Source organism: Melospiza georgiana, chromosome 16, assembly GCF_028018845.1.
Source record: "Melospiza georgiana isolate bMelGeo1 chromosome 16, bMelGeo1.pri, whole genome shotgun sequence".
Taxonomy (NCBI): Eukaryota; Metazoa; Chordata; class Aves; order Passeriformes; family Passerellidae; genus Melospiza; species Melospiza georgiana.
The window spans coordinates 8,741,851-8,769,819 of record NC_080445.1 but is presented as its reverse complement, the minus strand read 5'-3'; the positions used below and the strand labels follow the sequence as shown (position 1 = coordinate 8,769,819).

The 27,969-nt window shown below is 41.7% G+C and overlaps 1 protein-coding gene across 1 annotated transcript; it reads left to right on the top strand.

Moving 5' to 3' along the window:
• Positions 1 to 627: 627 nt before the first annotated feature.
• Positions 628 to 24,630, top strand: LOC131090106 (BOS complex subunit NOMO1). Its single transcript, XM_058035235.1, has 31 exons — positions 628 to 779; positions 1,044 to 1,133; positions 2,408 to 2,453; positions 2,889 to 2,989; positions 3,113 to 3,219; positions 3,410 to 3,482; positions 4,012 to 4,164; positions 4,802 to 4,939; positions 5,459 to 5,548; positions 6,155 to 6,260; positions 6,666 to 6,816; positions 7,942 to 8,119; positions 8,341 to 8,482; positions 9,325 to 9,456; positions 10,221 to 10,357; positions 10,630 to 10,717; positions 11,140 to 11,203; positions 11,982 to 12,077; positions 14,087 to 14,296; positions 14,432 to 14,514; positions 15,100 to 15,259; positions 15,382 to 15,508; positions 16,075 to 16,188; positions 16,834 to 16,961; positions 17,562 to 17,703; positions 18,522 to 18,605; positions 19,527 to 19,637; positions 20,987 to 21,088; positions 21,300 to 21,419; positions 21,983 to 22,075; positions 22,808 to 24,630. Exons 1-31 carry the CDS (start codon positions 648 to 650, stop codon positions 22,937 to 22,939), a joined length of 3,630 nt encoding a protein of 1,209 aa, XP_057891218.1. The 5' UTR covers positions 628 to 647; the 3' UTR covers positions 22,940 to 24,630.
• Positions 24,631 to 27,969: the final 3,339 nt, after the last annotated feature.

Sequence of the window (27,969 nt, the reverse complement as noted above, 5' to 3'; positions counted from 1 at the left end):
CGCTGGGCAGAGCTCCGGTCCCGGCGGGCGTGGGAGCGGCTGCTCAGAGCCCCGTCCGGCCGCGTTTGCCCCGTCCCGCTGCGGCCAAAGTCCGGCGGCAGCAGCAGCGGCAGCAGCAGCGCGCTCTCGGAGCCCCCGGGATCGTCGCTTATAGGAGCTCTCTAAGCACAGACGCAGCGTGAATTTTATAAAAGATTTCGTTTATTCTTTCCACAAATTCAGCACGCCAAGGGGGTAACACCAATATTTTTAACACAGTAAAATTTACATGAACACGCCCACCTAAGACATATTCTCCTCCTACCTGATGCATATTTATATTAATGAGATACAACTTTACGCAGTGCTTGAAACACAAATTATTTTCTTTATTGAAAAGAATTTATTTTGTCGAAGTGACCTGGCACCAGCTACGCCTACAAAGGGTGCGAAGGGGCAGCTGGGGACGGATAATCCCGATTGGAGGTATCACCGGGACGGGACCGGGATGGGGCCGGGATTGGGGCCAGGCCAGGGCGGGTCCAGCGGGGCGTCCCCGGGCAGCGCCCGGAGCCCTCCGGACCGGCAGGAGGCGCTGTGGCGGCCCAGCCCGGCCCGGCCCGGCCCTTCCGGCAGCGCTGGCTGCGGGCGGTGGCGGCGCTGAGGGGATGCGGCCCCGGGCTGCGGCCGCGCTGCTCTGCGCGCTGTGCTGCGCCCTGGCGCGGGGCTCCGAGGACATCGTCGTGGGCTGCGGCGGCTTCGTCAAGTCCGACGTGGAGATCAACTACTCCCTGATCGAGGTGGGCGCCGCCGCCCCGCCGGTCCCGGCTGCCTGCCGGGCGTGCCGGACGCTGCCGCCCGGGCCGCGGTCACCGGTGGCGGTGGAGCTGCGGCTCTTCCTCACCCTGGCACTCTGCAGCCTGCGTGCCATAAACCGTGTCCTGCTGCCCCCTGGCACGGCTGCTGCTGCTGTGTTACAGCGCTGGGTTAGAAAGTGCCTGGTTCCAGCACTCCTCGCCTTTTTTAAAATATATCTTTGTGTCTGTTTTGTTTGTTTCTTTTAGATTAAGTTATATACAAAACATGGTACTCTGAAATACCAGACAGACTGTGCTCCGAACAATGGGTATTTCATGATTCCCCTCTATGACAAGGTAAGACACAAATACCCCACAAATATTGCACTGTCCCCTCTGAGCTGGAGGCAGCAGCTGCCTCCACCTCGATCTGCCGGCAGATTCAATCTCAGAGCAACACCCACCCATGAAACATTTGAATCAGGACATCACTTAGTTTGGTTTGGATCAAAGTTTCAGCTGTTTCTTTTTTGTAAAGCAACGACTTCGTTTCCCAGTGCTAATTTTGAAGAGAAAAGGCTAACTGTGGCTGCAGTATTGGGTTTTTACTGTTTATTGGAATGACTGCAACATTGGGAGCCTGAATTCCTGCCAGCAGCTGTGTGCTGTAACTGTACAAATACTGCACAAAAAGTACAGGTTCCTGCAGAGTACAGATAAAGCTTTCAGATTTTATACCTATAGAAATGGAAAAAAATGTATATGAGAAGGTGTTTTGGTATGACTGAATTGAAAATAACCTGAATGGTTAATTACAGATATTAAAAATGTTTAATGGAAATAATGATCCAGGAGACTCAGAACGTGTCAGTAATTTGATGTCCGCTTAGATGGGAAAGGTGTTTACATTCAAATTAAATAAAATACAAGCCAAGGTGTTTTTGCTCTTTTAAGGAGTTAACTTAGGCTTCAGAGATAGAAACACAAAACAGTTTGGGTTGGAAGGCACCTTTGAAGGTTATGTAGTCCAGCCAACAAATAATTCCTTCCCTTCCCAATCTAAGAATGTAACATGCTTTCTGATCCTGGTGATTTCATTCTTGGGCCTTTGAGCCTTTCCAGGGATGAACTTCAGAATATGTGTGGCAGAACACATGTGGTGCTCTGTGATATGAATAGGATCCCTGTATTGATCAATACCCTTTTGGATCAGAGCTTTTAAGAGGATTGGAATGTTGATATCCCATGTTTGGGCAGAATGGTCGAGGATGACCCAATGGAAATATCAAAGGCTGATTTAGAGCACATCTGTTGGGGCAGGTGGAGGTAGATTTGAACCCTTTCTAGCCCTGAGCTGCTTGACTGTGAGCCAGGTTTGTGCTGGAAGCAGGATAAACACGGTGATACTTAATTTCTGCTCTTGGCTGGATGTGAGCCCAGCATCCCAGCCTGTCTGGGTAGATATGGCAGCTGCTTTGAACATAAGCAGGAGGAAAGGAGAATGGTGGATATTGGTGCACCCGAGTCTTGTGTTCCTCTCTGCAGCATGATGCTTGTGTTCTTTCTTTCTCATTTGTTAGCTAAATTAAATTTAGATCAATAAAGACAGTTATTGCTTTTTATTTTTTCAGGGGGATTTCATTCTTAAGATTGAGCCTCCCCTAGGGTGGAGTTTTGGTAAGTGGTTGTATGTCTTCTTACAATAGGACTCTGTATCTGCAGTGTGGGACTTATCTCTAACGTGCAGCTGGCAGGAAAAACGGAGCACTTTTCCTAACCTCTAAACCATACTGCATGGTTCAATAACTGACATGTGCTTACTGTACCTGGGGAAGGTAAAGCTGGGTGGTAGACACTGACAAAGTAACCCTTGAACTGATTTGAAGGAATGTGGGCTTTTGACAGAAATGGCTGCAATGGGAGGAGGGAAGGAGGATTTTCAGAGTCGGGATTTGGGGCTGCTTTACCTGTGCTGAAGAAAGGCTTCTAGAGCAACACTTGCCATGCTGGAATGAATAAACTTCTGTGGCAGTTGTGGAAAGCTGAAGCAGAGTTTCTTTGTGGTTGCTCTCTCACTAACTCTCATGCTGTTTCATCGTTCTTCTCTTCCAGAACCAACCAGTGTAGACATCCATGTGGATGGCATTAATGACATTTGCACAAAGGGAGGTGATATTAACTTTGTGTTCACAGGATTTTCTGTGAATGGAAAGGTGAGACTCCTTAATCTTCATTTATTCCACTTTATGCTAATTCAACCTTCATAAACACATTCAAATTCAGCTCTACATGTTATTTTCATTCATTTATACTTCTGTTTCTTTTTATTTTGACAGGTTCTCAGCAAAGGTCAGACATTAGGTCCTGCTGGAGTTCAGGTTGTACTGAGAAATGCTGGCAGTGACATAAACATACAAACAACTATTACACAACCTGGAGGAAAGTGAGTGTGGGTGGTGCATACTTAATTCATCTGTTCATTTGCACAGAATCCTTTCAATTCTGCCATACTGGCTGGGACTGTAAGAATTCTGAAGTATTTTTTCTAACATGTGAATAGAGTCTGAATTGTTTTTCTGTGAACAGATGTTTGTGGCTGTTTCTGAAGAGATAATCCCTTTCTTGCCTTGCAGGTTTGCTTTCTTTAAAGTGCTTCCTGGCGAATATGAAATCTTTGCATCACATCCTACCTGGATGCTGAAAGAGGTGAGAACCTACACAAGTTCTGGTTTGCCTGCATAGAGAGGATGGATCTGCTAGACCTTGTCTGGATCAGTTAGAGTGAGGAGGGGGCTTTGTGGGTGGACAGGATTACTGCAGTTTTTCTACATCTAATTCAGGTAGTCAAGAAACTGCCTCGTACAGACCCAGTTTGGAGATAGCGAAGCCAGCCAGGGAAGGACAAAAGGAGCTTTTGCTTTTGCTTTCCATCTTCTATCCCATACATTTTGCCAGAATATTGTAGCTCAAATCCTTCCCTCCCACACTTCTTGTTTTTTGAGGAGCTCTGATATCCTGACCATTTCCTAAATCAGTGATGCAGGAAAAACAATGTTTTAGAAAGTATCTTTGCTTTAGTTTCTTGAGTGTCTTGAGTAGCCTGGAGACCCTCTTTGAGTTCTGCTGCTCTGGCTTCTGTTCCTGTTGTTGAATGTGCAGTCTCTGATTGTTTTTAGGTGCTGCAAATGAGACCTGGTGCCTGCTTTTGATGAAAATGTTTGTTTCTGTATTTCAGGCCAGGACAGTGGTGCGGGTGACAAGTTCCAATGCCTACGCTGCCAGCCCCCTGATTGTTGCAGGCTACAACGTCTCTGGGTCTGTGAGGAGTGATGGAGAACCCATGAAAGGGGTCATGTTTCTCCTTTTCTCCTCTTCAGTCTCCAAAGAGGTAATGGTTGATCAGTACCTTTTCAACATGAGTATGGCTATAAATAAGAAGAACCAAATAGCTTTTAGATTCATATTGCCCTGATACTCATCTGTCCTTCACTGGCTTGTACGGTCTCTTAAACTGTATTTTTGTGTTTGGTTCTTTTGTGTGATTTCTTTTTTTTCCCTAACAAGGCCCTTGTAATCCAACATGACCTCCGTGGAATTATTTCATAATTCATTGTACAGTAGCTGTAATTTGTCTTCAGAATGACATCTTTATTACTCTTTGCCCTTTTGATGGGAAGACAAAGTTCCACAGCTTCTATTGCCACCTTACAAATGCATTAAGAAATGAGTGTGAAACATTTGGCCATGTAGAGCTGAGCTCTCTTCTGCAATGTTAACCCTGTCCACAGCACTGAAGTCACTTAAGACACATAGTACTGTTTTGGGGATGTTGAATTTTCCAGTTGTCTGTCCTTGTTACCATAAAGTTGATTATTTGCTGTTTTTTCCTGTTTTACCTATACATTATACTTCCCATCAGTCTTTCACAGTTGAGTGTTTTGAACCCTCCTGTATCCCTCTTCCTCCCCAATTACTTTCTGTATTCTTCTTTGAGACAGAAAGTTGTATTGCATTTATTACTACAGGATGTTGTGGGCTGCAGTATTTCTCCTGTGGATGGGTTCCAATCAAGAGATGAGTCTTTATCCTATTTGTGCAATGTTGTATCAAAAGAAGATGGATCTTTCAGCTTCCTTTCTCTGCCAAGTGGGAAATACACTGTGGTAAGTGACTAGAAATTCACTGCTTTTCTATTGAGTGGGTTGTTAACTTTAATTTTCTAAACCAGAATGTGCTATTGGTACCTCCTCCCCTTTAAATTGTTTCCTTTTGTTCCCATTCTCACATCTGGATGTGGTGGGAGCATGTTCTCTGCGCACTGCCTGGAGTGATGCTCCTGCATTCTCAGTCTGTGCTCTACAAATGGGATTCAGGCTTCTCTCATTCCTTTAATCCTTCTAGCAATCATACAGTCTCCTGTCTGTAAGCTCTTGCACATCCAAGTATGCTGCATTCTGACTAGAGAGTTACTTTTCCTTCTTTTCTGATAATTTCATGGTTTCCATCAGTCTTGAAATATTGCCCATATTTGTGTCTCCATGCCTCTGAGTAATTTCCAGGAGGTCTACAGCTCATTTGACCCTTGGTAGAGGTGCCTGATGTCAGTAAGAACATGAAGCATTGTAGAGGAAAACCATTCTGTCATCACAGCTTGGGAGTCAAAGCCATGTGTCTTCTTTCAGATCCCATTCTACAGGGGAGAGAGAATCACCTTTGATGTTGCTCCATCCAGATTGGACTTCCTTGTAGAGCATGACAGTTTACAGATTGAGGTAAGGCCTCCAGAGGGAATAATCCTTTTGTGCCACTCATTCCTGTAAAAGCCTAACTGATTTTAGCAGAAAGCAGCTGAATTGTGGAAAAACTTTGTAAGAAGTTGAAGGCACTTGTTTATGCACAGCGGGTAGAAGACAGTTTCTAGTACTGTGCTGTGTTTCTGTACTTTGGTCTCTTTTAGCAGGAAGAAACAAAATAGGGCAGAGCTGTCTGCTATGTTCACTCTCATGTCAGTGTTGCAAACAGGCAGTAATCTTCCAGGCTGCCTGTATTTCCTTGTTGAGATTGTCATATCTCTGGAGAAGGGCCTGTAGGTTTTCCTGGTTTCCAGAGTGCCTTGTGTAATGGCATTATGATCTGTGACTGTGGCCCTCTGGGCTGTACCAGTGCAGATAAATTGAGAATGTGTGTTTTGTACTTAGGGGAGCAGTTTGCCTGGAGATCACTTTGTACTTTCACAGTGATTATCCTGGTACATTTTTTTCCTAGAGCTGTAAATAAGTTTCCTTTATATGTGTGTGGGGAGAAAACGGTGTTGATTGCTGTAGGTGTGTGTTTGCATTTCCTGAGTAAAGAATGATGTTGATTTTTTCCCATTTCAGCCTGTTTTCCATGTGATGGGTTTCTCTGTCACAGGCAGGGTGTTGAATGGTCCTGAAGGAGAAGGAGTTGCTGATGCCACTGTCACTCTGAACAATCAGATTAAAGGTATGCAGTGCTCTTTGTTACTACAGGGAAGCCTTTATAAGACTCAAGTACAGGACTAGTGTATGATGTGGAATTAACCCTTCAAGACAATACACTGCTTTTGTTGCAATTTATTTGAAATATTGAAGTGCATTTCATGCAGTTGATAAATTTTGCATTTTCTGGTTTAGATGAGAGCATTAAATATTCATTTGTTTGGCAGTTGAAAATTTCTTAATTGCTTTCAACCATATGCCAGATTGTACTTTAAAATACAGAAATGAAGGTTCATCTAGTAAAAAAGCATAAAACTATTTTATGTGTAATATGAATTACAAATAGCCTAAAGCAGTGCATGTCCTCTGGATCTGTTGATACACAAGGTTAACATATGCTCTGGTTTTTAACTCTTGTTGTTTGTTACAGTGAAGACAAAAGCTGATGGCTCTTTCCGCCTTGAGAACATCACAACAGGTACATACACAATTCATGCCAGGAAGGAACACCTGTTTTTTGATACCATTACTGTGAAGATTGCACCAAATACACCTCAGCTGGCAAACATCATTGCAACAGGGTAAGGATTGGTGTCAGGATGAAAATGCAGTTTGATGTGTGGATGAGGCTGTGAAGATGGGTGATCATTTCCATGCCATGCCCAGAATTGTGTTGTCAGGAGCTAAATGTTGCTGAAGAAATTAAAGGTAAATAGGGCAGCATGAGTGCATGTTTTGTATGCAGTATTTTGCTCAATAATAGGTCAGGTTTAGAGCATCCTCTTAATAAGCTCTTCCTTGCAAGTGAAGACACTAAGGCATGGGTAAATTAGGAATTTTAGAATGTTATGTGAACCAAGAAAGCAACAGAGAAGATTTCTGCCACTTGACTCTTGCACAGAAGGAGGGTATCTGGAGTCACACAGCTGTCTGGTGCAGTGCTGTACCAAACCTCTGCGTTTTACTGCTCACTCTCAAGGTCATTGTTGCCTTACCTGAATTGTTTTTTTTCTTGTTTGATGCCTTGACTGTGTGTCTAAGGCTGTGCGGTGGTGAGAGATACAGCCTGAGCTGAGGAAGATGAAAGGGCTGTGGTTCTGTGTCCAGGACTTCAGAGGAGGAAATAGTGGCAGTGTTCTGGAGAAGTGAAAACTTGGAATTTACTGAGTCAAATAGCTGTCAGCTCGTACAGACATAGTCAGCCAATTAGAAAAAACCCTGTGTGCTGCTAAATGATGGGGTACAATTTATTCAGTAACTAAATATGTTGTGCTGTTGAAGGCAATGAACAAAACTTACCAGCTTCTAATTTGTCATCTTGTCTTGTGCTTTCACAAGTGTAGGTGTACCAAGGTTGTGTTCCAGTGGATTACCTATCATATTTTAAGTTTTTGTCACAGAACATTTGAAACTATTTAAAACCTGAGGGGAGAAATCTGTTGCCTGCCTAACACAAAATCCTAAATGCGTTGCCTGCTTAGCACAAAACAAAAAAAAAAAGGAAAAAGGGCTTGGGTTGGGGGCAGGGAAGATTGAAGCAAGTTGCTTGCAAATCTCTCTTTCAGGAGAAATCCTTTCCAATTCAGGTGTTATTACCTCAACATAGTGAGGTTTACTTTTAAGGAAGTTCTAAAACAAGGGGTTTTTTTTTTATCATCTTTGTCAAATCAAGATACTTGTTCTGATGAGTGGCTTTTATGTAACAGGTTCAGTGTGTGTGGCCGCATCTCAGTTACTCGATTCCCTGACACAGTCAAACAGATCAGTAAATACAAGGTGACCATGACACCTGAAGACAAAGACAAAGCATCACTGGTTACAACAGAAACTGACTCTCATGGAGCATTTTGTTTCAAGGCAAAATCGGGTGCATACAATGTTCAGGTGAGAATGAGCTTTCATTTCTTCATTGTAGGACTGTCATGGTGTTTTAGAAGATTTTGAAATTTTGGAAAGCATGTTGGAGAGGCTGGTTTTGCTTTGCCTGGGATTTACAGTAGATTTCCATTTTTTAATTTCTGATAAATGCATTGAAGACAGCAGAGTGGGTGTTTTTGGACTGATGTCTGCAAGGTGGTGATGCCTTGATGTCATGTACTCCACAGGTAATTATTCCAGAGGCTGAGACCAGAGCAGGGTTGGCTTTGAAACCCAAAATGTTCCCTGTCACTGTTACTGACAGACCAGTGATGGATGTGACCTTCTCTCAGTTTCTGGCATCTGTCTCAGGGAAGATCTCTTGTTTAGGTAAGTCCATTGTGAAAGTGAAATGGCAATGGAATGGAGAACTTCAGCACTGCATGTGTGAGTGAGTGTTGTTGACATCAAGACCCTTACTATGGTTGGTCCCATCAGCAGATAAGTAAATGTAACTTGCAGCACATAGAAAAAGCAGCTCTCCTTGGGAGATGTTGTGGCCTAGTAAGTTTGGAGTAAAGTTATGTACTTCCTTTTGATACTTGCTAGGGATAAGCAAGTCTTCCTTCCTCAGAAGATGGGTGAGTTCTGGAAGGAAATGGTCCTGACTGCTGCTTGGGATACATCAATCAGGGAAATACTGGAGGGGAAAAAGAAGTTTACAAGAAAAAGAAAAAAGCAGTGCACGTAAAAACTGTAGGATAGATGCTGAAGCTGTTGGTAGAAGCTTTCAACCTCTGTTTCTTTCATAAGCTTTTTGTCTTATTTTAGTCTAAGGTTCCTCTCTCCTGCTATTTTCCTTGATTACCCACTGATTTTAGCAGATGATGATTGGAGCCTGATTTTTGTCATTTTTACCCTTCCTTTTTCCTCTCTGAATCCTCCTGCACTTTGTGTTCTGCCTCTCAGGTGTTTACTCAGCTCTTAAGTCTCTGCAGAGTGAGGTGAACCCAGGGATTTCATGTTGCTCTCAGGTTCATTTTTTCCATTAGATAAAAGAATATGATTAACAGTCTCAAAATCTACAGAATGCAAAAACCCATGATATATGGATATATGCCTAAGAAACAAGTTTTAACAGGAAGCATGCTGTGCTGGGAGGGGGCTGACATTTCCTTTAGGTGTGGCTGGCAGTGTTTGGGGTGCCCCTGACGGGCTGTGTTCCCTGGCAGACGCGTGCGGGGACCTGACGGTGACGCTGCAGGCCGTGAGCCGCCAGGGGGAGAAGCGCAGCCTGCAGCTGCAGGGCAGCAAGGACTCGGTGCCCTTCACCTTCGAGGGGGTGCTCCCGGGCAAGTACAAAGGTAGGAGCAGGGGAACTGCTTGGGGGCACCTTGGCAGCTCAATTTGTGACCTAATCTGAGCACTTCTGTTGTCACGGACACCTTTTGCAGCATGCCCAACACAGTTGTGAGACTTGAGAGAATCTGGAAAAATACCTTACAACAGTGCATCAGGTTTTCTTAATGTTGGATGTTTAACACTTTGTGAGCCCAAAGGTTACTGCTCTCCTGAGTTTTAGGGTCTGCATGGCTGGTGTGGGGGAAGTGGGCATTATCATGAACTAGCTTGTCCCAAGCCTAAGAACAGGGACAGACTCTAATTCTGCTTCCAGAGTGCTGCTCCTGAGAACAATCTGTATTTTGGCCAGCCTGCCTTTGCCTGTGAAAATAAATTGTTTTCCAGGGAAATGTGTAGAAGGAGTATATAGATTGCACTCTTTGTACAGGAGTGGGAACATCTTTCCACCAGATTAAATTTGAGTTAGGTTGTGATGTCCTCTAGGCTGCTTTGCCTGTCAGAATGGTAGTGCCCATTGAGGAGCCTTCCAGGGTGGCCAGGCTTCATTATTCCTTTTCATAGCACAGCTTTCCTGATAAATGTGTTGGGTTCCTGGTGATGCTGCAGTGCTGAGAGCCAGGTCTGTTACTACAGGCATTGTTGTGTATTTACCTTTGCAGATTATTGCCAGGGAAGCTAGAGAGACACAAATTTCTCATATCCCAAAACCTGCCCCTATTTACTCGGTTTTACATTTCTGAAAGGCTTTGTGTGGTGTATATTCCAGTAAGCATTGCACATGAAGACTGGTGCTGGAAGAATAAATCTTTGGAACTGGAAGTGTTGGAGGAAGATGTGTCAGGAGTAGAATTCAGGCAGACTGGATATATGCTGAGGTGTTCTCTTTCTCATGCAATCACACTGGTATGTAGGAAACAAATGTTCTTGTATGTTTTTAATGACCTTCTGAAGGCAGGTTGGGTTATGTTTGGAATCAAGGCTTTCTCCTGTCTCTAGAGGGTCACAGAGCATGGAACATTGATGTTTAGAGTGCTTCAAGATTTGTCTTTTAAGTAAAACAATCTTGAGATGTTACGTGTTACAAAAGAGATGGCATTGATGTATCTTTAGGCAAATAGTGTTTTCATTTTGTTGTTTGGTAGTTGTTAATAGTGAATTGTGCTGTGGCTTCACAGGAATTTTATCAGGATGGAAATGGACCAGAGAATGTTGGTGTTTATAACCTGTCCAAAGGAGTTAATAGATTCTGTCTTTCAAAGCCAGGTAAAAGCTTAAAAATATTAGTTTTAAAATGAAAAATAACCAGTTAGCTAATACTACTGGGAACTAAACAGAAAATTTGTTGTGGTTTCTGAAAGGCATTGTTTTAATTACATCTGTATATAAATAATCTGTTCTAAGTTTTTAGAATTCTCCATTTCTTCTGCTATTTAGTCCTTCACCAAATCTAGATTCCAGAAATAAAATGTTACTATTTTTTTTTCTTGGTGATGGAAGTATTTAATCTTTGATAAATGAAGGTCTTGTTAAAATAATCTCATTCATATAGGTTCTGTTTGTCAGACACATTATAAGGTGTCTGTGTGAAAGGCAGCAGATACACAGTCAAATTTTGCAGTTGTTTCTATATCTCTGCTCTAAAAATTGACTTTTTCAGTGGTCATTGTTTGCCTTGCTGTTTGTAGGTGTGTATGAGGTGACCCCACGCTCCTGCCACCAGTTTGAGCACGAGTATTACACCTATGACACGTGAGTGTGACTGTTCCTCCCCTTCACCTACAGCATGATTCTCCATAAAGCTCCCTTCTCCTGCCTGCTTTCAGCAGGGCAGCATGTGTAGAGGGAAGCTCTGGCAAGGTGTCTCACTCATGTTCTCTTGCCCTTCCTATCTTAAACGTAACAAAAATCAACTAATGAGAGAGTTTAAAGAGGCTTTAGTTATTTTAGATGGGTATTTTTGTCAGCTTTCTGTCTGTTTAGTGTTGGGTTTGCTTTGTAACACAGAAGAGTTATTTCAGTGAAAATTGTTGCTCACTTCTGAGAGCTAAAAGGCAAAAGATAGGACAGTAAGATTCTAAGAGGCCCTTGCACTCTTGCATGTCACTGGTGCCATGACCTTCTGTTGGTGAGATTCTGCTCACCCCATTTTTTGCAAGCTGAATAAATGTTCACCCTTATCACAAGTAAGCAGTGCTAATCTTCCTTGGTCAGGCAAATTTATTAGTTATTTATAGATTATGGTCTGGTAATGTGTTTGATGACAGTTCGACATATGAAATCAATCAAATCAGCTTTAGCTTGAGAGGAAGCAGAAGGCTCAAGGGAAGGGATTGCTTTGTGGCTCAAATTAGGAAATGCTCCCTTTCCAAGACATGACCATCCCAGCACTAGAGCTTTGCTGTGTCATCTGTATCATCTTTTATAAAGCATTTCAGTCTCAGGGGTGAGAGCACAGACTCTGCTAAGTAAGATTTGTTTATTTGGGAAGGAGATTTTGAATTCATGTCTTTGTTCCTTCGATGTGCAGGTCCTCTCCCAGTATCCTGACGCTCACTGCAGTTCGCCACCATGTCCTTGGCACGATTGTAACTGATAAACTGATGGATGTGACTGTCACCATTAAGTAAGGACAAAGAAATCATGGGGCTATAAAAAGTGGAAGAAAAAGACATTTCTCTCATAAAACTTTACTCCAGTTTTAGTGCTGCAGTGGCTGCTTTCTAAGGGGATGGCATCCTAGCCTAGGCTGCAAGAGGTTTTTAATGCTAAGATGTGCTTTGAGTTCTTTGGAGAGAGATAAGTCCAGCCTCATTTTGAGCATTTTCTCATCATTTGAACATTGCTCCTCCCTACATTTGTGTCTTGGTTAAAAGGAATGATTTTTTGAGTTTTTATATACTTTAATGAACTGATGTTTCAGAATTCTGGGAGTATTGTTTTAGCTTAGGTCTGAGCTCTTTAAGACACTGGCATATATTTGTTCCCTTTTTTCTTTACTCAGAATGAGAGTCTGCTGCTTTAGAGCATTGTAACTGGTGTGAGGAGGGTTATAAAAGGAAAAACATGCAGAGTGATTGCACACTAATGCACCAATTTATGTTTAGCTGAACAGACAGCTCACTAGGGAGCACTGATTTGTGAACAGCTTTAATTGTATGAGGTGCCAGATCTGCCTGAAAGTGTCTGGTAATGATGAGTGTTTTTATTGATACTCTGCTGGTGTCTACTTGTTCTAGGCTATGGATTCTCAAGCTTTTTTGAGTGCAGAAAACATCTTTTCAGAGAACATTACTTGCAGAGCCTCGAGTTCTCCAACATTAATGACCCCATCACTGCAACTGCTGGGCAACTCCAGCAGCTGCAAAGGAGACAGTGAGACAGCAGAGAGCCATTAGGATTCTAAAAACAACTCAGTGAGGAGGTGAATATTGTACCAACCTTCTCAGCTTGTTGGCTTTTTGGAGACTATTGGCCAGTGCTTTGAAGGCAGCTTAGTTGCCACAGATATCTCTGATCAATCCTGCCTCAAGCTTTTCAGCTGAATTCCAGTTTGTGAAGTGCCATCAACATAAAGGGAACAGCTCTGGGTTTAAAAGCAAGCCATGTTTTTACAAGTCTGTGTACCAGATCCATGGCTGTGACCCTTTAACTTTGAGTTAACAAAAAAACCCCAACCAACCTCAACCAAAAGCAAAGCTGATTCTCCTCAGTTCTTGATAATGGCTTGGTATGTTTTAAAAATAAGACTATAGTAATGTATTATGTGTGTCTTGAGATTGTGTGTGCCTGTACAAATTTTTAATAGGCTTTCAGACAAAAAAAAAAAAATTACATCTTTCTGTATTGTGTCTGGACTGCAGAGAAAGAATATAAAGCCTTGATGAAACTTAGTGTGATAGAGCAATAATAACTATGTCTCTTAAAAAGAAACACTGGAATATGGGTGAAGGCTGAAGCAGGAGACAGACCTATCCTGGTAATCTAAAGTGGCTGTAGGAAAAGTGATTGTGGTCATTTAGGTTCAGTCCTGACTGAGAATTCAGACTGTTGAAGAGTGTTGATAAGATACAAAGAATGATTGGAGTCTAGAAGAAAGTGCTAGAAAAGAGAGGATGCAAGATCAGAGAGAGTGAAATAAAATGCATTATTCTGAGCTGATTCTGAGAGCTTAGTTGAATTTATCTAGTAATCTGTTCAGTGGACAGTGACAAAATAGCTGGGTAGTTCAAATGAATAGGGCAGATAGGTGATTTTCCTGGGAATTTCTGGCTCTTGGAAGTATTTATGTGTGATAGAAGTTATTGTCTCCTTGTATTCTCTGCTCGTGAGAGGTAGGTTCTGAGACAGAAGTTCCTAGTTCTGGAAAAAAACCAAGCTTAGTAGTATTTTTATTTATTTTGTACTTTCTGTATTAAGCTTTTTCTCAGATTTGACATTCCAGCCTTTCTCTTTTAGTGTAAGTCTTGGTTAAAGGCACTGTTGCAAACTGATCCTTTTGCCTAAAAATTTACCATAGGTTAAATAAACACCCTGGGACTTGTCTGTAGTGGTGTAAAGGCAGTAATTAACAGATACAACAAGCTCTTTTCTCATACAGGACAGGAGATGATTTTGTTTTCTCCATATTTTCAGGTCCTCCATTGACAGCGAGCCTGCCTTGGTGCTGGGGCCCCTGAGGTCTGTCCAGGAGCTGCGCCGGGAGCAGCAGCTGGCGGAAATCGAGAGCCGCCGGCAGGAGAGGGAAAAGAAGGGGCAGGAGGAGGAGGGAACAAAGCCACCAGTGCAAGAGATGGTGGAGGAGCTCCAAGGACCTTTCTTATATGAATTTTCATATTGGGCAAGGTAATACCAAGCTCCAGTAATGGACAAGGTGTGTTCTTAGTACTGTTGCGTGGTGTTTCTGTCAAACAGGACAGTGACACAATGAGTGCTGCTAATTCAATTTTCCTCTAATTATATCTTATTTGTGTTTTACAGGTCTGGAGAGAAAATTACTGTAACACCATCATCAAAAGAGCTGCTCTTCTACCCACCTTATGTGGAAGCAGTTGTTAGTGGAGGTAAATAATTTATTGTTTGAAAAGATTGGATTTTTATGATTGAAATGTATGTAGATAAACATATGAATAACTCGAAAAGTAATGTTAGGGAAGTTTCAGTTGCAGCTGTTTCTTTGAGCCAGTTTAATTCTGGAATTTGGAAGTTATTTAATAGAGGATGCAAGTACAGTTTTTATCAGCAGAATATTCTTCCAAGTGCTGAAAAACCACCTAGCACTAGAGGAAGGCCAGGATTCTGAGTATTACACCAGATTCTTAGAATTGTTCATAGTACTGCCACTTAGAAAAAGAGTTGTGCAAAAACAAGCTTCCTATTTTGAATTTGTTAGCAAATTCAAGTTCCTCTTAAAGTTTTTTTTTTCCCCTCACTAGATTACAGTAAAAAAATATTCACAAAAAAAGATAAACTTCAAAATTGTCAGGGTTATCATCAGTTATTTATGCTGCTTGTTAGGTCAGTGTCCATCATGTCCTCAGGTTCTTAAGTGAACATATTTTGTTTGAAATCACAAGGAAATGTTAAGTGTCTCTTTTCATGTGACTCAACCTTTTTTTTTGTCTTAAATCCCTTTCACAATGACCAAGAGAGTTGTCCTGGGAAGCTGATAGAGATTCATGGAAAAGCAGGCCTATTTCTGGAAGGGCAAATTCATCCTGAATTGGAAGGTGTTGAGATTGCCATTAGTGAGAAGGGAGCAACTTCTGCACTTATCACAGTTTTCACTGATGACAAAGGCACTTACAGGTAATGTGCAGATTGGTTTTGAACCTTGGATTCTTTAGTTAAAATGCAGTGTTACTTGCCAATGTGTATGTGATATCCAAGTGTTCTTTCTGAAACAAGTTCTGTTCTCCTTTTATTTGAAGTGTTGGGCCACTCCACAGTGACCTGGAATACACAATCACTGCTCAGAAGGAAGGTTTTGTTTTGACTGCAGTAGAGGGAACAGTTGGAGACTTCAAAGCTTTTGCTCTTGCTGGGGTGACATTTGAGGTAATGTTCTGAACATTTTGGGTTCTAAATGAATAGTGTGTGCGGTTGGAGCTGGACAGGCAAAAAGTTAATCCATGTCTTCCAAATATAAATAGGTGTGGGATTTTGGGATAATTTATTATTATTTGGATAATAATTTTTGTCATGAGGAGACAAATCTCAGTGGATGAGCTCAGTTGTAGACCATGAGTTGCCATGCAGAAGATACTTTACAAGATTTATAAATTCCAAATTTGCTTTTATAGAGTTGTACCACCCTGTTTTAATGAGTTTTATCCCTCAAGGTGTAGTCTAGTCCAGCTAGGGCTTGGCTCCAGTGTTTGGGGTGCTTTGTTGTGGCCTCCCTGTGTGTTCTGTGGAGTGGTAGAGAATGGCTGCACATGGTGTGCCATGGGCTGTGAGTGCCCAGGGCTTGGGAGCAGGGGGCTCTGCAGCCCTGTGGTCTGGCAGGAGGGGCAGCACAGATGTGGTGAGTTCTGCTCACAGCTGAGTACTCAGAGCCAGCCCACTCTGTGTGCACTCTGCAAGGGGCTTTACACTTAAAATTACTGGTTTTTCAAAAACAGATCAAATCAGAGGATGACCAGGCTCTTGCTGGAGTTCTCTTGTCCCTCAGTGGAGGGGTGTTTCGCTCCAACCTCCTCACACAGGACGATGGCATGCTGACATTTTCCAATCTGGTGAGTTGAAATGATTCTTCTGCCCATGGCTGTGTGTGGGGCTGTGTCACTCTGCCCTCCCAAACAGGGCTCTCCTGAGTGCCAGGTGTCCTTTGAAACTCTAACCACCATGAGAGATGCAGATCCCTGAGAATAAACAGCGCTTAAAATCTTAGCAAGTGAAAGATGTGAAATCTAACATGGCAGGAGGTTTCTCCCCAACAGGTTGTAGATGATGTTGATTGATCTCAGTTACTAATTTGCAGTCTGTAAACATGAAACAAGCCAATTTGTTGAGAATCATTGGAGAGTCTTTAGGGGGAAGGAAATCTAATTAAATTATTGATCTATATGTGCATAGACATGCTTGAATGGTTTCTTTGCAGACATCCTTCTTTTGTGGTCACTTCCCTGTCCTTGAGGTCTTGTGGTAACGTTTTAGGGCTGTAGTTTCTCTCTTTACACTTTGTCACCAGGTGGAATTCCATCAGTTTATTGTCCAATGTGCTCCCTGTTTTTGCCTGCTCACATTTTGTGACAGGTTTAACCTGTGGTTGGAGCAGAGCACTTCATCTCTCCAGAGAGCTCTTGCAAAGCATATTTGTTTGGAGTTTGTGAGTTTTTGCATCACTGTGAGTAAACAGATTGCTTTGTGTCTCTTTGCAGAGCCCAGGGCAATATTACTTTAAACCCATGATGAAAGAATTTCGGTTTGAACCATCATCACAAATGATTGAAGTGCAGGAAGGACAAAATCTCAAAATCCAGATAACTGGTTACAGAACAGCTTACAGGTCAGTGGAGCTGGAATCCATGGAAAATCCTATGGGCTGTATCAGGATGTGTTATGCCACATGTGTTTCCTCCCAGCACACCTCTGTTCTTGCAGGTTTGGAGGAGACTTTCCAAGTCTCAATTTATCTTAAGTATGCTGTGTATAAGTACTTTTTTGGCCTTTTTTCATGGTTGTGGATATATAGCTAAGCCCAGATGGCAGAGCTATAGGAGGAACTATGGCTATGAAAGCATTGTCTCAGTGGCACTGGGAGTGGTTTGTGCTGCCTCCAGTGGGAGAAGAGAGGACTATTCTGGATATGGTAGACCAATTCAGATATCTGAATCAGGATCCCTGCTTTCCTTACCCTCAGGGGTAAGAAACAACTGCTGTTGATGGAGTCCAGGAAACTTGGATTCTTAAAGTTGTGTTCTGAACTGCAGCAGATTCTGATGATTTAAACTGTTTTACACATACATTATAAATACCCCTTTTCTTCTTCATGCTGTGGTAAATACATAAGTACTTTTACCATCAATTATAACACTAAAATGTCTTTAAAATATTTATTTAAACCACATCTGCATATCTGTAGCAACTGTTCTCTTTATACCTCCAGCTGTTATGGCACAGTTTCCTCCTTAAATGGAGAGCCTGAGCAGGGAGTGTCAGTGGAAGCTGTGGGACAGGAGGACTGCAGCATCTATGGAGAGGACACAATAACTGATGAGGAGGGCAAATTCAGGCTCCGTGGCCTTCGGGTAAGGAGGAGGAGGAGGAGGGTCTGTCATTTCTTTGTCACTGTGACCATGGAGCAGTGAAATGGGTTCTGTTCAGTAGCCACTGGGTTCTGTTTTCCCGTCATGTTTGCCAACTCAGACTGCCCTGAGTCTCTCTGTGTGAAGAAACACCGTCAAGTAGTGAACATTGAGCCTGAGAAAAGGGGAAGAGAAAAGCTTCTGGTGTAAGTCTGTGAACTTGCTGGCAGCATACTGTGCTGGGCTCCACAAACACTGAGCATTTGGTGTGACAGGACACAATCCCCTGGTCAGGGCTTGGGTGACCAGCAGGGAATTTTCATAGGCGAAAGAATTTGGGGAGGTGTTTAGTTTCTCCTGTGAAGATACCAACAACCTGTTTTTAGCAGGACTTTGGGTGTGTGTGTGTGATGTTGGTTGCACAGCATGTATGTGAAGTAAGCTGTTCTTCAGGGAATGGGGAAGCTGAATTTATGGCACTATTATGGAAAGAACCAACAATTTCCTAAAGTAAAAGGCAATGTTTGATCAGATTTTAATCCTGTGTTTTCCTTCATCACAGCAGATGATTTAAAACTGTGATGCAACAAAGCAATGAAAGTTCTGTAGAGCATTTTCTTATTTTCTGACAGTAAACACTCCTAATAGTGTTATTGAGCTGAATTTTCTATTTGAGATAAGGAAAACTTTAACTGCATAGAGTAAAATCTGTTTGGGTGGTGTATCTTAAATGGAGTGTCAGAAAATCCTCTTTACTGCTCTCTAAAATTAAAGTATGTATTATTCAGTGTGGGGATTTATCATCTGAATTTTGCTTTCAGCCTGGCTGTGTGTATCATGTCCAACTCAAAGCTGAAGGCAATGATCACATTGAAAGAGCTTTACCACAGCATCGAGCAATTGAGGTAATTTTTTCTCGTTTTTTGTAGCATCACTTAAATATGAAATGGGTCTGTCTAAGGCATTCTGTCTGTTCTGTCAGCAGCAGTGTAGTGAAGGCATTCTGTTTAGACAAGTGCTTTTCAGCAAGTTAGCTGCCTAAAAACAGACCCCATATTGTGTGTCAGCACCATAGCTCAAAACTGAAGTGAGATAAAGCCCAAACAGTAAACAAGTGAAAAGGATTCTTTCACAGCCATGAAAACTGTGCATCCAGAAACAAGAGAATAAATGTATGGAATTCCTTTCAACATTTCTTTTTGATGTGGAACAAAGCAGTGGTAGCTTGAGGATGTCATAAATTGTCATATTGTCCTACAGTTGTATTTAGTTATGGACAGAGAAATATTGTTATGTTTTATTTGGTCCAAATCATGCAGTCTTGATGTAGGTGAAATTATAATTTGGACTAGCACTTTTATCTTTATAAAATGTAGTAGTAACTTTGCATTGAAAACTGGTGGAATCTTGTTAAATACTCCACATGAATCAACTGTATAAACATCTCTGTGCATTTCTCAGCACAGGTACAAAATACTGAGACCAATGTTCTGAGATCAGGCAGTCCTGTGGATGTACCTCAGCCTTTTCCAGAATAGTTTGTGCTTTTGAGACTTCCATTTTTAGTTTAGCTTAATGTCATGAGCCTCATGCTGCTAATGCCCAAGTCTGCAATTGCAGGCTGTGCACTCTGGAGAGCAGGGACTTGCAGTGAAAAAGCTTTGAGCTTCCATGTGGTTAGTATAGAACAAAATCCACTTTTTGTTTAAAATGATCAGCAATGTTTGTGCTGTGTTAACAGTTGTGTTGCTGTCCTTTGTTAACTGTCCTTCTTTTGGTGAAAACCAAAGTTTTTGGTGAAAACCTGAGTGTGTTTTCTGTTGCAGGTTGGGAACAGTGACATTGATGACGTTAATATTATTGCGTTCCGGCAAATTAATCAGTTTGATTTAAGTGGAAATGTAATTACAGCCTCTGAATATCTCTCCACTTTATGTGTAAGTTCAAGCCTTTCATCTTTGTCAAGTGTATTTGTTACTGCTTTCACAATGATTTTTGTTTTGCAGGGTCACTGGAAATGGTTCAGTAGCCAGAGCACACATTTAATTCAAATTAGAACTAATAGTTTAATGAAGGTGAATTTGAATTCCACACTGAATGAAGATTGCAGTGTTTCTGATGTTTTGCTTTAATGTTTCCATTTTTCATGGGAATATATTTAAGAAATACCTTCTCTGGTTGGCCTGTACATTTTGGGATATATTTCCCTGATTAGGGATGCTTTGTCTGTAGGGGCATCAAAACAGCAAGGGTTAAATGAGTCCCTTGTATCAGAGAACTGCATTAATTCCTGAAATACCTGAAATTTTTGACCTGTATGTCAAAACCTGAAGATACCATGTGAATTCAGTGATACCACAAGACATGTGAATTTAAAAGTACATTATAATAGACAGTATGAGACAGATAGGAAAACTGAAATTTTCAAAATTCAGACACTGTGCTGTGGTCTGAAAAAGCTTGCTAATACCTCTGATCCTTTTGGCTTAGGGCACAAATGCTGGAAGTGTCTGCAAGAGGTGTTAGTGGGGTAGGAGTTACAGTATCATTTCTCAGGTTTAAAAGCTCCATAAAATGTTACCTACTAATATAAATGCAGTGCTCAGATTTCTTTCACACTAGTTTGTTATGCATCTCACCTGCCAAGATCTCATTGCTAAGCTGTTGGGTTTTTTGGGAGACATCCAAAGGATCCAACACTCAGAGCAGGTGTGAAGGGAAAATGTGTCACCTTACTGAAAGCCCCTGAGCTTGTGTCCCATCTTCCTGGGGAAATTTAAAACCTTGCAATTCAGCCTAAGCAAGAGGAATTGATGTTAAAATCTGATTATATGGAAGTTATCCAAGCCTGTGCCTTCTTCATATTAGGTGGGGTTTTGTGTTGCATGTACTGCATGTGTGCTGTCGAAGGGTGCATGTCATCACCCTGGCCTCCAGTGCAGGCATTCTTGTCTCTGAAAGTTGTGCTAACACTGGGTCCAGACACAAGTGAGTGAGAGCAGTTTTGTGCTCCACAGCACAGACTGCTTCTCATACACTGGCTGTGTGAAAATGTCAGACAGCAGCTGTTCCGAAATTATTTCAAGTTCTATAAAAAGACTCTTTTGTGACTTTTCACATCCCAGATTAGAACATTTCCAGGTGTTCTTACTTGACAACTTTCTGTTTATAAAAACACATGAAGAATTTGGAAATGCTTTTATCCCTGAAAGTGTGGGATGTCTGAAATATCTATTATGGTGCAGGCTTGGAAATGCTTTGTTTGTGCTTCTTCCTTCACTTACAGGTGAAGCTCTATAAAAGTGAAAATCTTGACAACCCAATTCATACAGTCAACTTAGGCCTATCCCTGTTTTTTCACTTCCCACCACTACTCCGAGATGGAGAGGTAAGAATGTTGCTGGAAAATTAGCTGAGATCACTTTATTCTTTTCCCTAAGGACACTGAAGTGTAATTTGTGTCTGCAGAGCTGTATTCATGCTGCACTAATCAGTGTCTTGGAAGATTTGAAGCCTGTTTAACTGTCCTTTGCCTTTAAATGTGATTTTATCTTGGACTGCTCCTGATGCTGTAGCCTGAGTGTATTTTTTACCCACAGAATTATGTGGTGCTCCTGGATTCTACATTGTCTAAATCACAGTATGACTACACTCTGCCTCAGGTTTCTTTCACTGCCATTGGATATCATAAACACATTACACTGGTCTTCAGTCCCACTGTAAGTACTAAATATTTTCATGTTCCAATGTTCACCTTGGGAGCAGTATTTGGTGTTATAACCTGCATGTATTTTGTGCTCTTGGCCAAGCTTACTGTTAGTGTAACTATAAAGAGGTTTATGAGTGGCACTAATTTAGATTTGCTGTGTGTTCAGTTGCCAGTGGAATGGGAGAGGGATGTGAAACAGCAGCAGGAAATGAAGGGTGCAGATGTGCCTGAAAGGTTCTGTGCTGGCATGGCTGCTGTAGTGGGGTCACAGAGGTGTGGGCAGCATGGGACAGGTAAACCAAAGCACACCAGGCTGACTGTCAGTGCAGACTGACCATCAGTGAACTGGCTTTACAAAGCAGACACCTCAGAAGGGGTAATACATGAGTGACTGATCCAGCGGTGGTTTTGAAGTGGGAAGTAAAGCAAATCCTAGAACAGCACTTGGAAGGAGGTGAGATAAGAAGGGCTGGATGTGCTTCATGATCCTATTGCTGATGTTTCTTAGAGCTGAGAGATTTCACAGTCAACTTAAAAAAAAAAAATAAAATCCATGATTTGCACTGTTTGCAGAGAAAGCTGCCTGAACAAGACATTGCCCAAGGGTCTTACATCGCGTTACCGCTGACGCTGCTGCTGCTGCTGGCTGGGTACAACCACGATAAGGTGGGTCAGGGCTGCTCCTGCCCAAATGTTACTGTCCTGTCCATGGATACATGTGCTCAGTGAGGTTTGTTATCCAGACAGAGGTGCAGTCACAGCCCCCTTATGGGATATAAGAAAAGCTGCAATGTAGATTTGGTCCATATTTTTGGACAATTACCTTCCTTTAAAAAAGCTTAGTGTGAAGGTGAGTTCCTGTGTTATGGCTGAATTTTGGTTTCCTATTTGATCACTCTGAGAAAAAAACAATACAGCATCATTAAAATTCAGATAACCAGACTCAGTGATAATAGGAATGAAAATAATTGTTTTATTGGCTTCAGGCACAATCAGACTGGAAGAGGTCTTGCAAGTCTTCAGGTCTGGTCTGTTTAGCTTTATACCCTCCCTGGTTCAAGAGCTCTCAAGAGGAATACAAATACCTGCTATACAACCCCTCTGTCTTTGTTATCAAGCTATCGTTGTCTAGTCTTTTCTGATATGACTGGATTTCTGTTGTACCAAAAAGAGAAATAAAATTTGTCTGTGCACTTTGATTTCCTCTCACTAAGAACCTAAAGTGATTGTTTATCTGAAATTCCCAGAAGTTTGGTTTGATTCCTCCCCAGATTTGCTGCCATAGATGTGCCATTGATGCAATAGAGTCTGGTTGGGGCTACGAGTCTAGAGAGCCACACCATTCAGCCCTTACATACCACTGTAACCACAACTTGCTTGCCTTTTTGTGTTCCCCAGCTGATTCCCTTGCTGCTGCAGCTGACAGCCAGGCTGCAGGGGGTGCGTGCCCTGGGCCAGGCAGGCTCTGACACCGGCGGCTCCGAGGACGCAAAGCGACAAACCAAGAAACAGAAAACGCGACGGACGTGAGCTGACAGGAGGGACTGGCTGAATGGTGCTCTGCCAGACTGGAGCCTGAGGAGGCAAAGCCACTAAAACACATCTTTGTTGAATTTGCAGACTTGACGTTTTCTGGTTTTGCTACACGAGCACCATTTGTCACATTAGCTCCATTTTGGCTGTAAATTTTCTATGGAGTCTATAGATGTCCGTGTTGTAAAGTGATTAAATGAATGCCTCTGCTGTCACTGTGAGTGCATCTCTCATACTTGAAGACAATTAATGTTGTTTTTTTTCTTTTCATTGGAACAGGTCATGCTGTCCTTATTAATGATTTATAAAAACAGTGGTAATAGATAATACTTGATTTCAATTTCAGTCTCTAGGTTTTGGAATGATTTTTCCTTACCTGTTCAAATACTCACTTTACAGAAGCAGCACACAGGGATTCTGCTAAATCAGTGTTGCTTGAAACAGAATTTTAGGGGACATAGGTGGGCTGGTGACTTATGTCATTGTCACTTCCAGTTCAGCAGCTTGATTGAAGAGTCTGTCTGATTTCAGTTCTTGTCCAGTGATTATGTTATCTTTGATTAAGTTTTTGCCCAATGAAGACAAATTCTCCATGTCAGGTAAGGTTAGTTGTTAATATCAGGTAAGTTCTGATGTTCCTACTGCAAAAGCAGTGTTTCAGTTTTAGTTTCCTGTCCAGTGTGATCTCTTTACTCCTCCAGTGTTCCTGAGGTGGCTCCAGCTGGCTGCACTACTCTTGCCAAAGCTGCACTACCCTTCCCAAAGCTGTACTGTGTTCTCTGTGTTGCCATTCACCCTTGGTGGTCACATCTCCTGCTCAGGCCATGCTCAGCCTTTTCCCAATTAATGATTGATATTTTTTTAACCTTTTTTTACCTTTTGGGTTTTTTAACTGTAAGGAATGTGACTTTCTTTGAAATCTCCAATGTGTACAGTCCCAATAATGTAGTCTGTAATAAATAACCTGTTTCTTACAGGTTCTCTTTTGATTCCTGCTTGAAGACATACACAGTTTAAATGTTAATGGGGCTTTTTATTGACAAATACTATAAAGGTTAACAGAGCATTTGAAGATGCACATAAATGCCTACAAATAGTGCAAAGGCATTGGTACTGCCAGTAAGTGGCAATGTTTCTCTTTTGCAGTACTTGAAATAAAAGTCCCCTTACATTTAAATGTTTAAGCTTACAAACCCTACCTTTCTTAGAAATTTGGATGCTGAAGGTTTTACCCTGATTTTTTTTTGCACTTTGTGAGAGTTTAGGGCTAAATAATTAAAACTTCATTTGGTGATGATTCTGTCTCTCAGAGGGAAATTTGTCAGGACCATAACAAGAATGTAGAAGGTTGAAAAAGCATTATGTATAGAGCTTGAGATGAAGCTCTAATAAATTGTCATGCTCTCCTTAAAGACTTTGAATTTCATATTGCTGTGATGAAATATATGGGGAAAAGACAAGGTGTTCTAAGACTTATGATAAATTGTACGTTTTCAGTACATTTCTATTTTGAGCTGGTGAATGTTAAGAAAGTTATTGCTACTTTGGGGAATGTATGAGGAAGAAATGCACATATCCATGTGCCTCAAATGAGTTCCAGGTATTCTGATCTCTGAACTGTGAGACTGACTGATGATTGAACTTAAACATTGGAACTGCTGTTAATAAAAAGAAAATAAGAAAAGTGACAGTTCTTGCTAATTTAATGTGTGATTCTAAATGTAGAATTTGCCCAGTGTCTCTTCTCAAAATTGTCTGTTCTTTGCCTTCTGCATCACACTTGTGGCTGACTATGAGTCCCATGTTTTGGGGTTTAATCTGCTGTTGAAATGTTAATTCCTACAAAAACTGTATCTTGAATTTCCTCATTTGGCAGAGAAGTTGTGCTCTGAGAAAACAGGGAAAACTAAAATATGAGATAATTTTCTAAAACAAAACTAAATGCCAAGGAATCAGTATCTTCAATTATTTGTAGAAACCAATAATCAGACGCACAGGCCCAAGCAGAAAGATGAGCGTGGTCTCTGCAATGCCCAGAGGCAGGAGCATGAAGCAGGACAGACAGACAGGTCTGTGTCCGTGGGCAGTGCCAGACACTGGGGGTGCAGGGGCTGTACCTGGCCCCTCTGCAGTGCCCCCAGCCCCTCACCAAGCCCTGGGAGAGCTCTGGAGCACAGGCAGGATCTGCTGTGGGCAGCAGCACTCAGAGCAGCAATGGGGCATTGGGGTCAGCACTGCCTGCTGTCCTCTGCTGCCTGCAGTGCCCAGGTTTGACTCACTCTGCACATCAAGGTTCCAGCTTGTGCTCTTAAGACTCCACTACTTGGCTGCACTGGCCCTGTCCAAATTACTGAAAACATCAGTTAAAGCTGCTTGTTGCGTCTTTGATTAATTTATGTGAATGCAAAGAATAAATGCAGGCTGGGACTAACATGGTATGTTGATTTACTGGAAATCTTTCAAGACTTAGTGTTTATTATTCTTTTTTGCAGGAACAGTAGTGAAAAAATGATTAATTTATTTGCTTGGTGAGCTAAATATGGGCAAATGGCTGAATTCTGTGGGAAATGAGAGAAAGGCCCTCTGGATAGAGATTGCATATTACTTGTTTTTTCTGTCAAAAGTAACAATGAATATTACATGTATTTGACTGATTCATCAGTGATGCATAAAAATCTATTGTTTAAGATTGAAACGGATCATTAATATTGAATTTTTATAGAATTTCTTTATAGATGGTTCAGCCTAATTTCTATATTTCTTTATTAGATGTCTGTCACACTCCAAGAACAAGTGTTTTTGATTAGCATGAGCATTGCCGGTGTTAAAGATACAGCAATTAAAAAAAAAAACAACAATGTGCTTTAAAGGCAAGAAAACAAATACTTAAAATAGAGCTCAGTGCTTCTCTTCCCACTGAGGGCAGAATTTCAGGAGGAAATCTCTCAAATCTGTGTTGCTTCTTTATGTGCTGATAAAGTGACCAAGGCTTCCCCCTTTCTACCAGGTTACTTTTTACTCAGCAGAATAGGAACATTGCCAGCTTCTCTAATCTACCAAGGAGAGAGAGAGATGAAATTTCAGCAAACAGGCCATCCTCTGCCATGGCACTTCAGTGCTGTGGTGTTACCCTTTTGTATTTTCCTTTGTTAGCAGAAAATGTCCATACTGGGAAAATAAGTAGGCAAATCTGTGAGCCTTCAACATTGTCCATCTGAGGCAGCACTTTGGTTCCTGCTGCTGTTCATCTTCATGTGAATTTTGTTCCTCAGACAAAGACACTTGAAGTGCAATTGTAGAATTAGCAATTCTATTAAATAATGAGTACCCCTGTGCTGAGGAAATGTGCACTAAGCAGTGAGGCTTTTGAAGGTGAGATGGCTTTAGAAACTCTGCCAGAAATCTGAGTAACTGACTTGTCTAGAAAAGCTGAGTGTGGAATTGAACCCTGAGATTACTGGTGTCTAATTTTCCTGCTATTGAGTATTCCTTGTTTTGTACAGCATCTGTAGTTCTATTTTTGTCCACTCTGAAAGTAATTTAAATTTGGCTTCTTGCAAAGGTAAATGCAGTAAAATGGGTGATGTAGAAAAGGCCTGAAAAGGCAGCAAATTTCCTGAGCTGAGCACAACAGCACTGGCCCACATCACACCCTGTGGTGGGTTCACTTTATGTGTGGTAAGTCATGTTTTCCTTGCAGATAGATTAGTGGCTTTAGAAAAATCTCTGAAACTCCAGTAAATCTATTTCTGGTGCATTATTGACTGATGCCAGAATTCTCTTTTTTTTTTTTTCCTTTGAAAAGAACGTCAATGAGTTTAATCTCTGTCATTCAGTCATTTATTTAAACCTGGAATTGGCCCATATGTCCTTGTACAAATGAAGAACAGCTCAAGGATGATTAGTATTCCCTGAGCTTTCATGGATTATTATTAACAACTTTTCCCCCTTGAATGTTTACAGAGCTTTTGTGAGCTTTTTACATCAGTTAGCTTGTCCTTTCAATTTTCTATTATACCTTTTGTAATTGCTTTCTGTCTATATTTGATATGTTGTTGCTTTACTCCAGTAACTTCCATTATCACTTTCAGCTTTGCTGTTGCTGGGATCAACCTGATTGCATTATTTACTCTGTTTGCTTTAAATATCACTTCTTCCTTGTTCTCCCCCCTCCTCTCCCACCATCTTTCTGGGAATATTTGAGCTTAGCAACATAATGCTGTCTGAAGTCTAATTTGTTAGCTTCATAGCCTAAGACTGTGGTGGCTTGAAGCCAAATGATATGTTATCATAAAGCACTAAACACCCACAGACCATTATTGAATTTATCATAGCTACCAGCTCAATACACAGTGAAAGATAAACTTGTTTTTTACTGCCTGTGGAAGTCGCCAGGTTGATTCCTCCTTTAATTCTCATCTTTGTCAATACCAGAATAATTAAACCCCCATCAGTAAGACCAGTTTATTCACAGCTCTCTCACCACAGTGAGTCCAACTACTTTTTTTGAGGATAGGGTTGTGGTAAAACACAACAATCCCCACTCCAAGCCTTCCCATTGTCATAACCATGGAATGAGAGTGATGGTGGAGAATAAACCAGGTCAAGGCACGTTCCCAGCAGTCCCATCCCATTTGTGATTTGTACAGAGACCCTGGCTGGGGATACTCCTGGACAAAGGCTCTGCACGCTCCTTCAAGGAGACAGCCTGGTGCTCCTTGGAAAAAGGGACTGACAGAACGCATTTCCAGCACTGAAATCCTCAGTTCTGGATCTTCTCCTAAGGCCAGGAGCATGAGCTTTATTGACTGAAGATAGATCAGAGAGGCTTGGTCTTTAAGACACTGTGGCAATGCAGCTCCTGAGCACCTGACAACTTTCTCCGTTTCCTCTCCCCTCTCGTGACCCTTTTTAGGTGTATTGGATCAGTTTTGTTCACACCACAAGAGATCATTGAATTACAGAATCACAAGGTTGGAAGAGACCTTCAAGATCATTGAGTCCAGCCCAGCCCTAGCACCTCAACT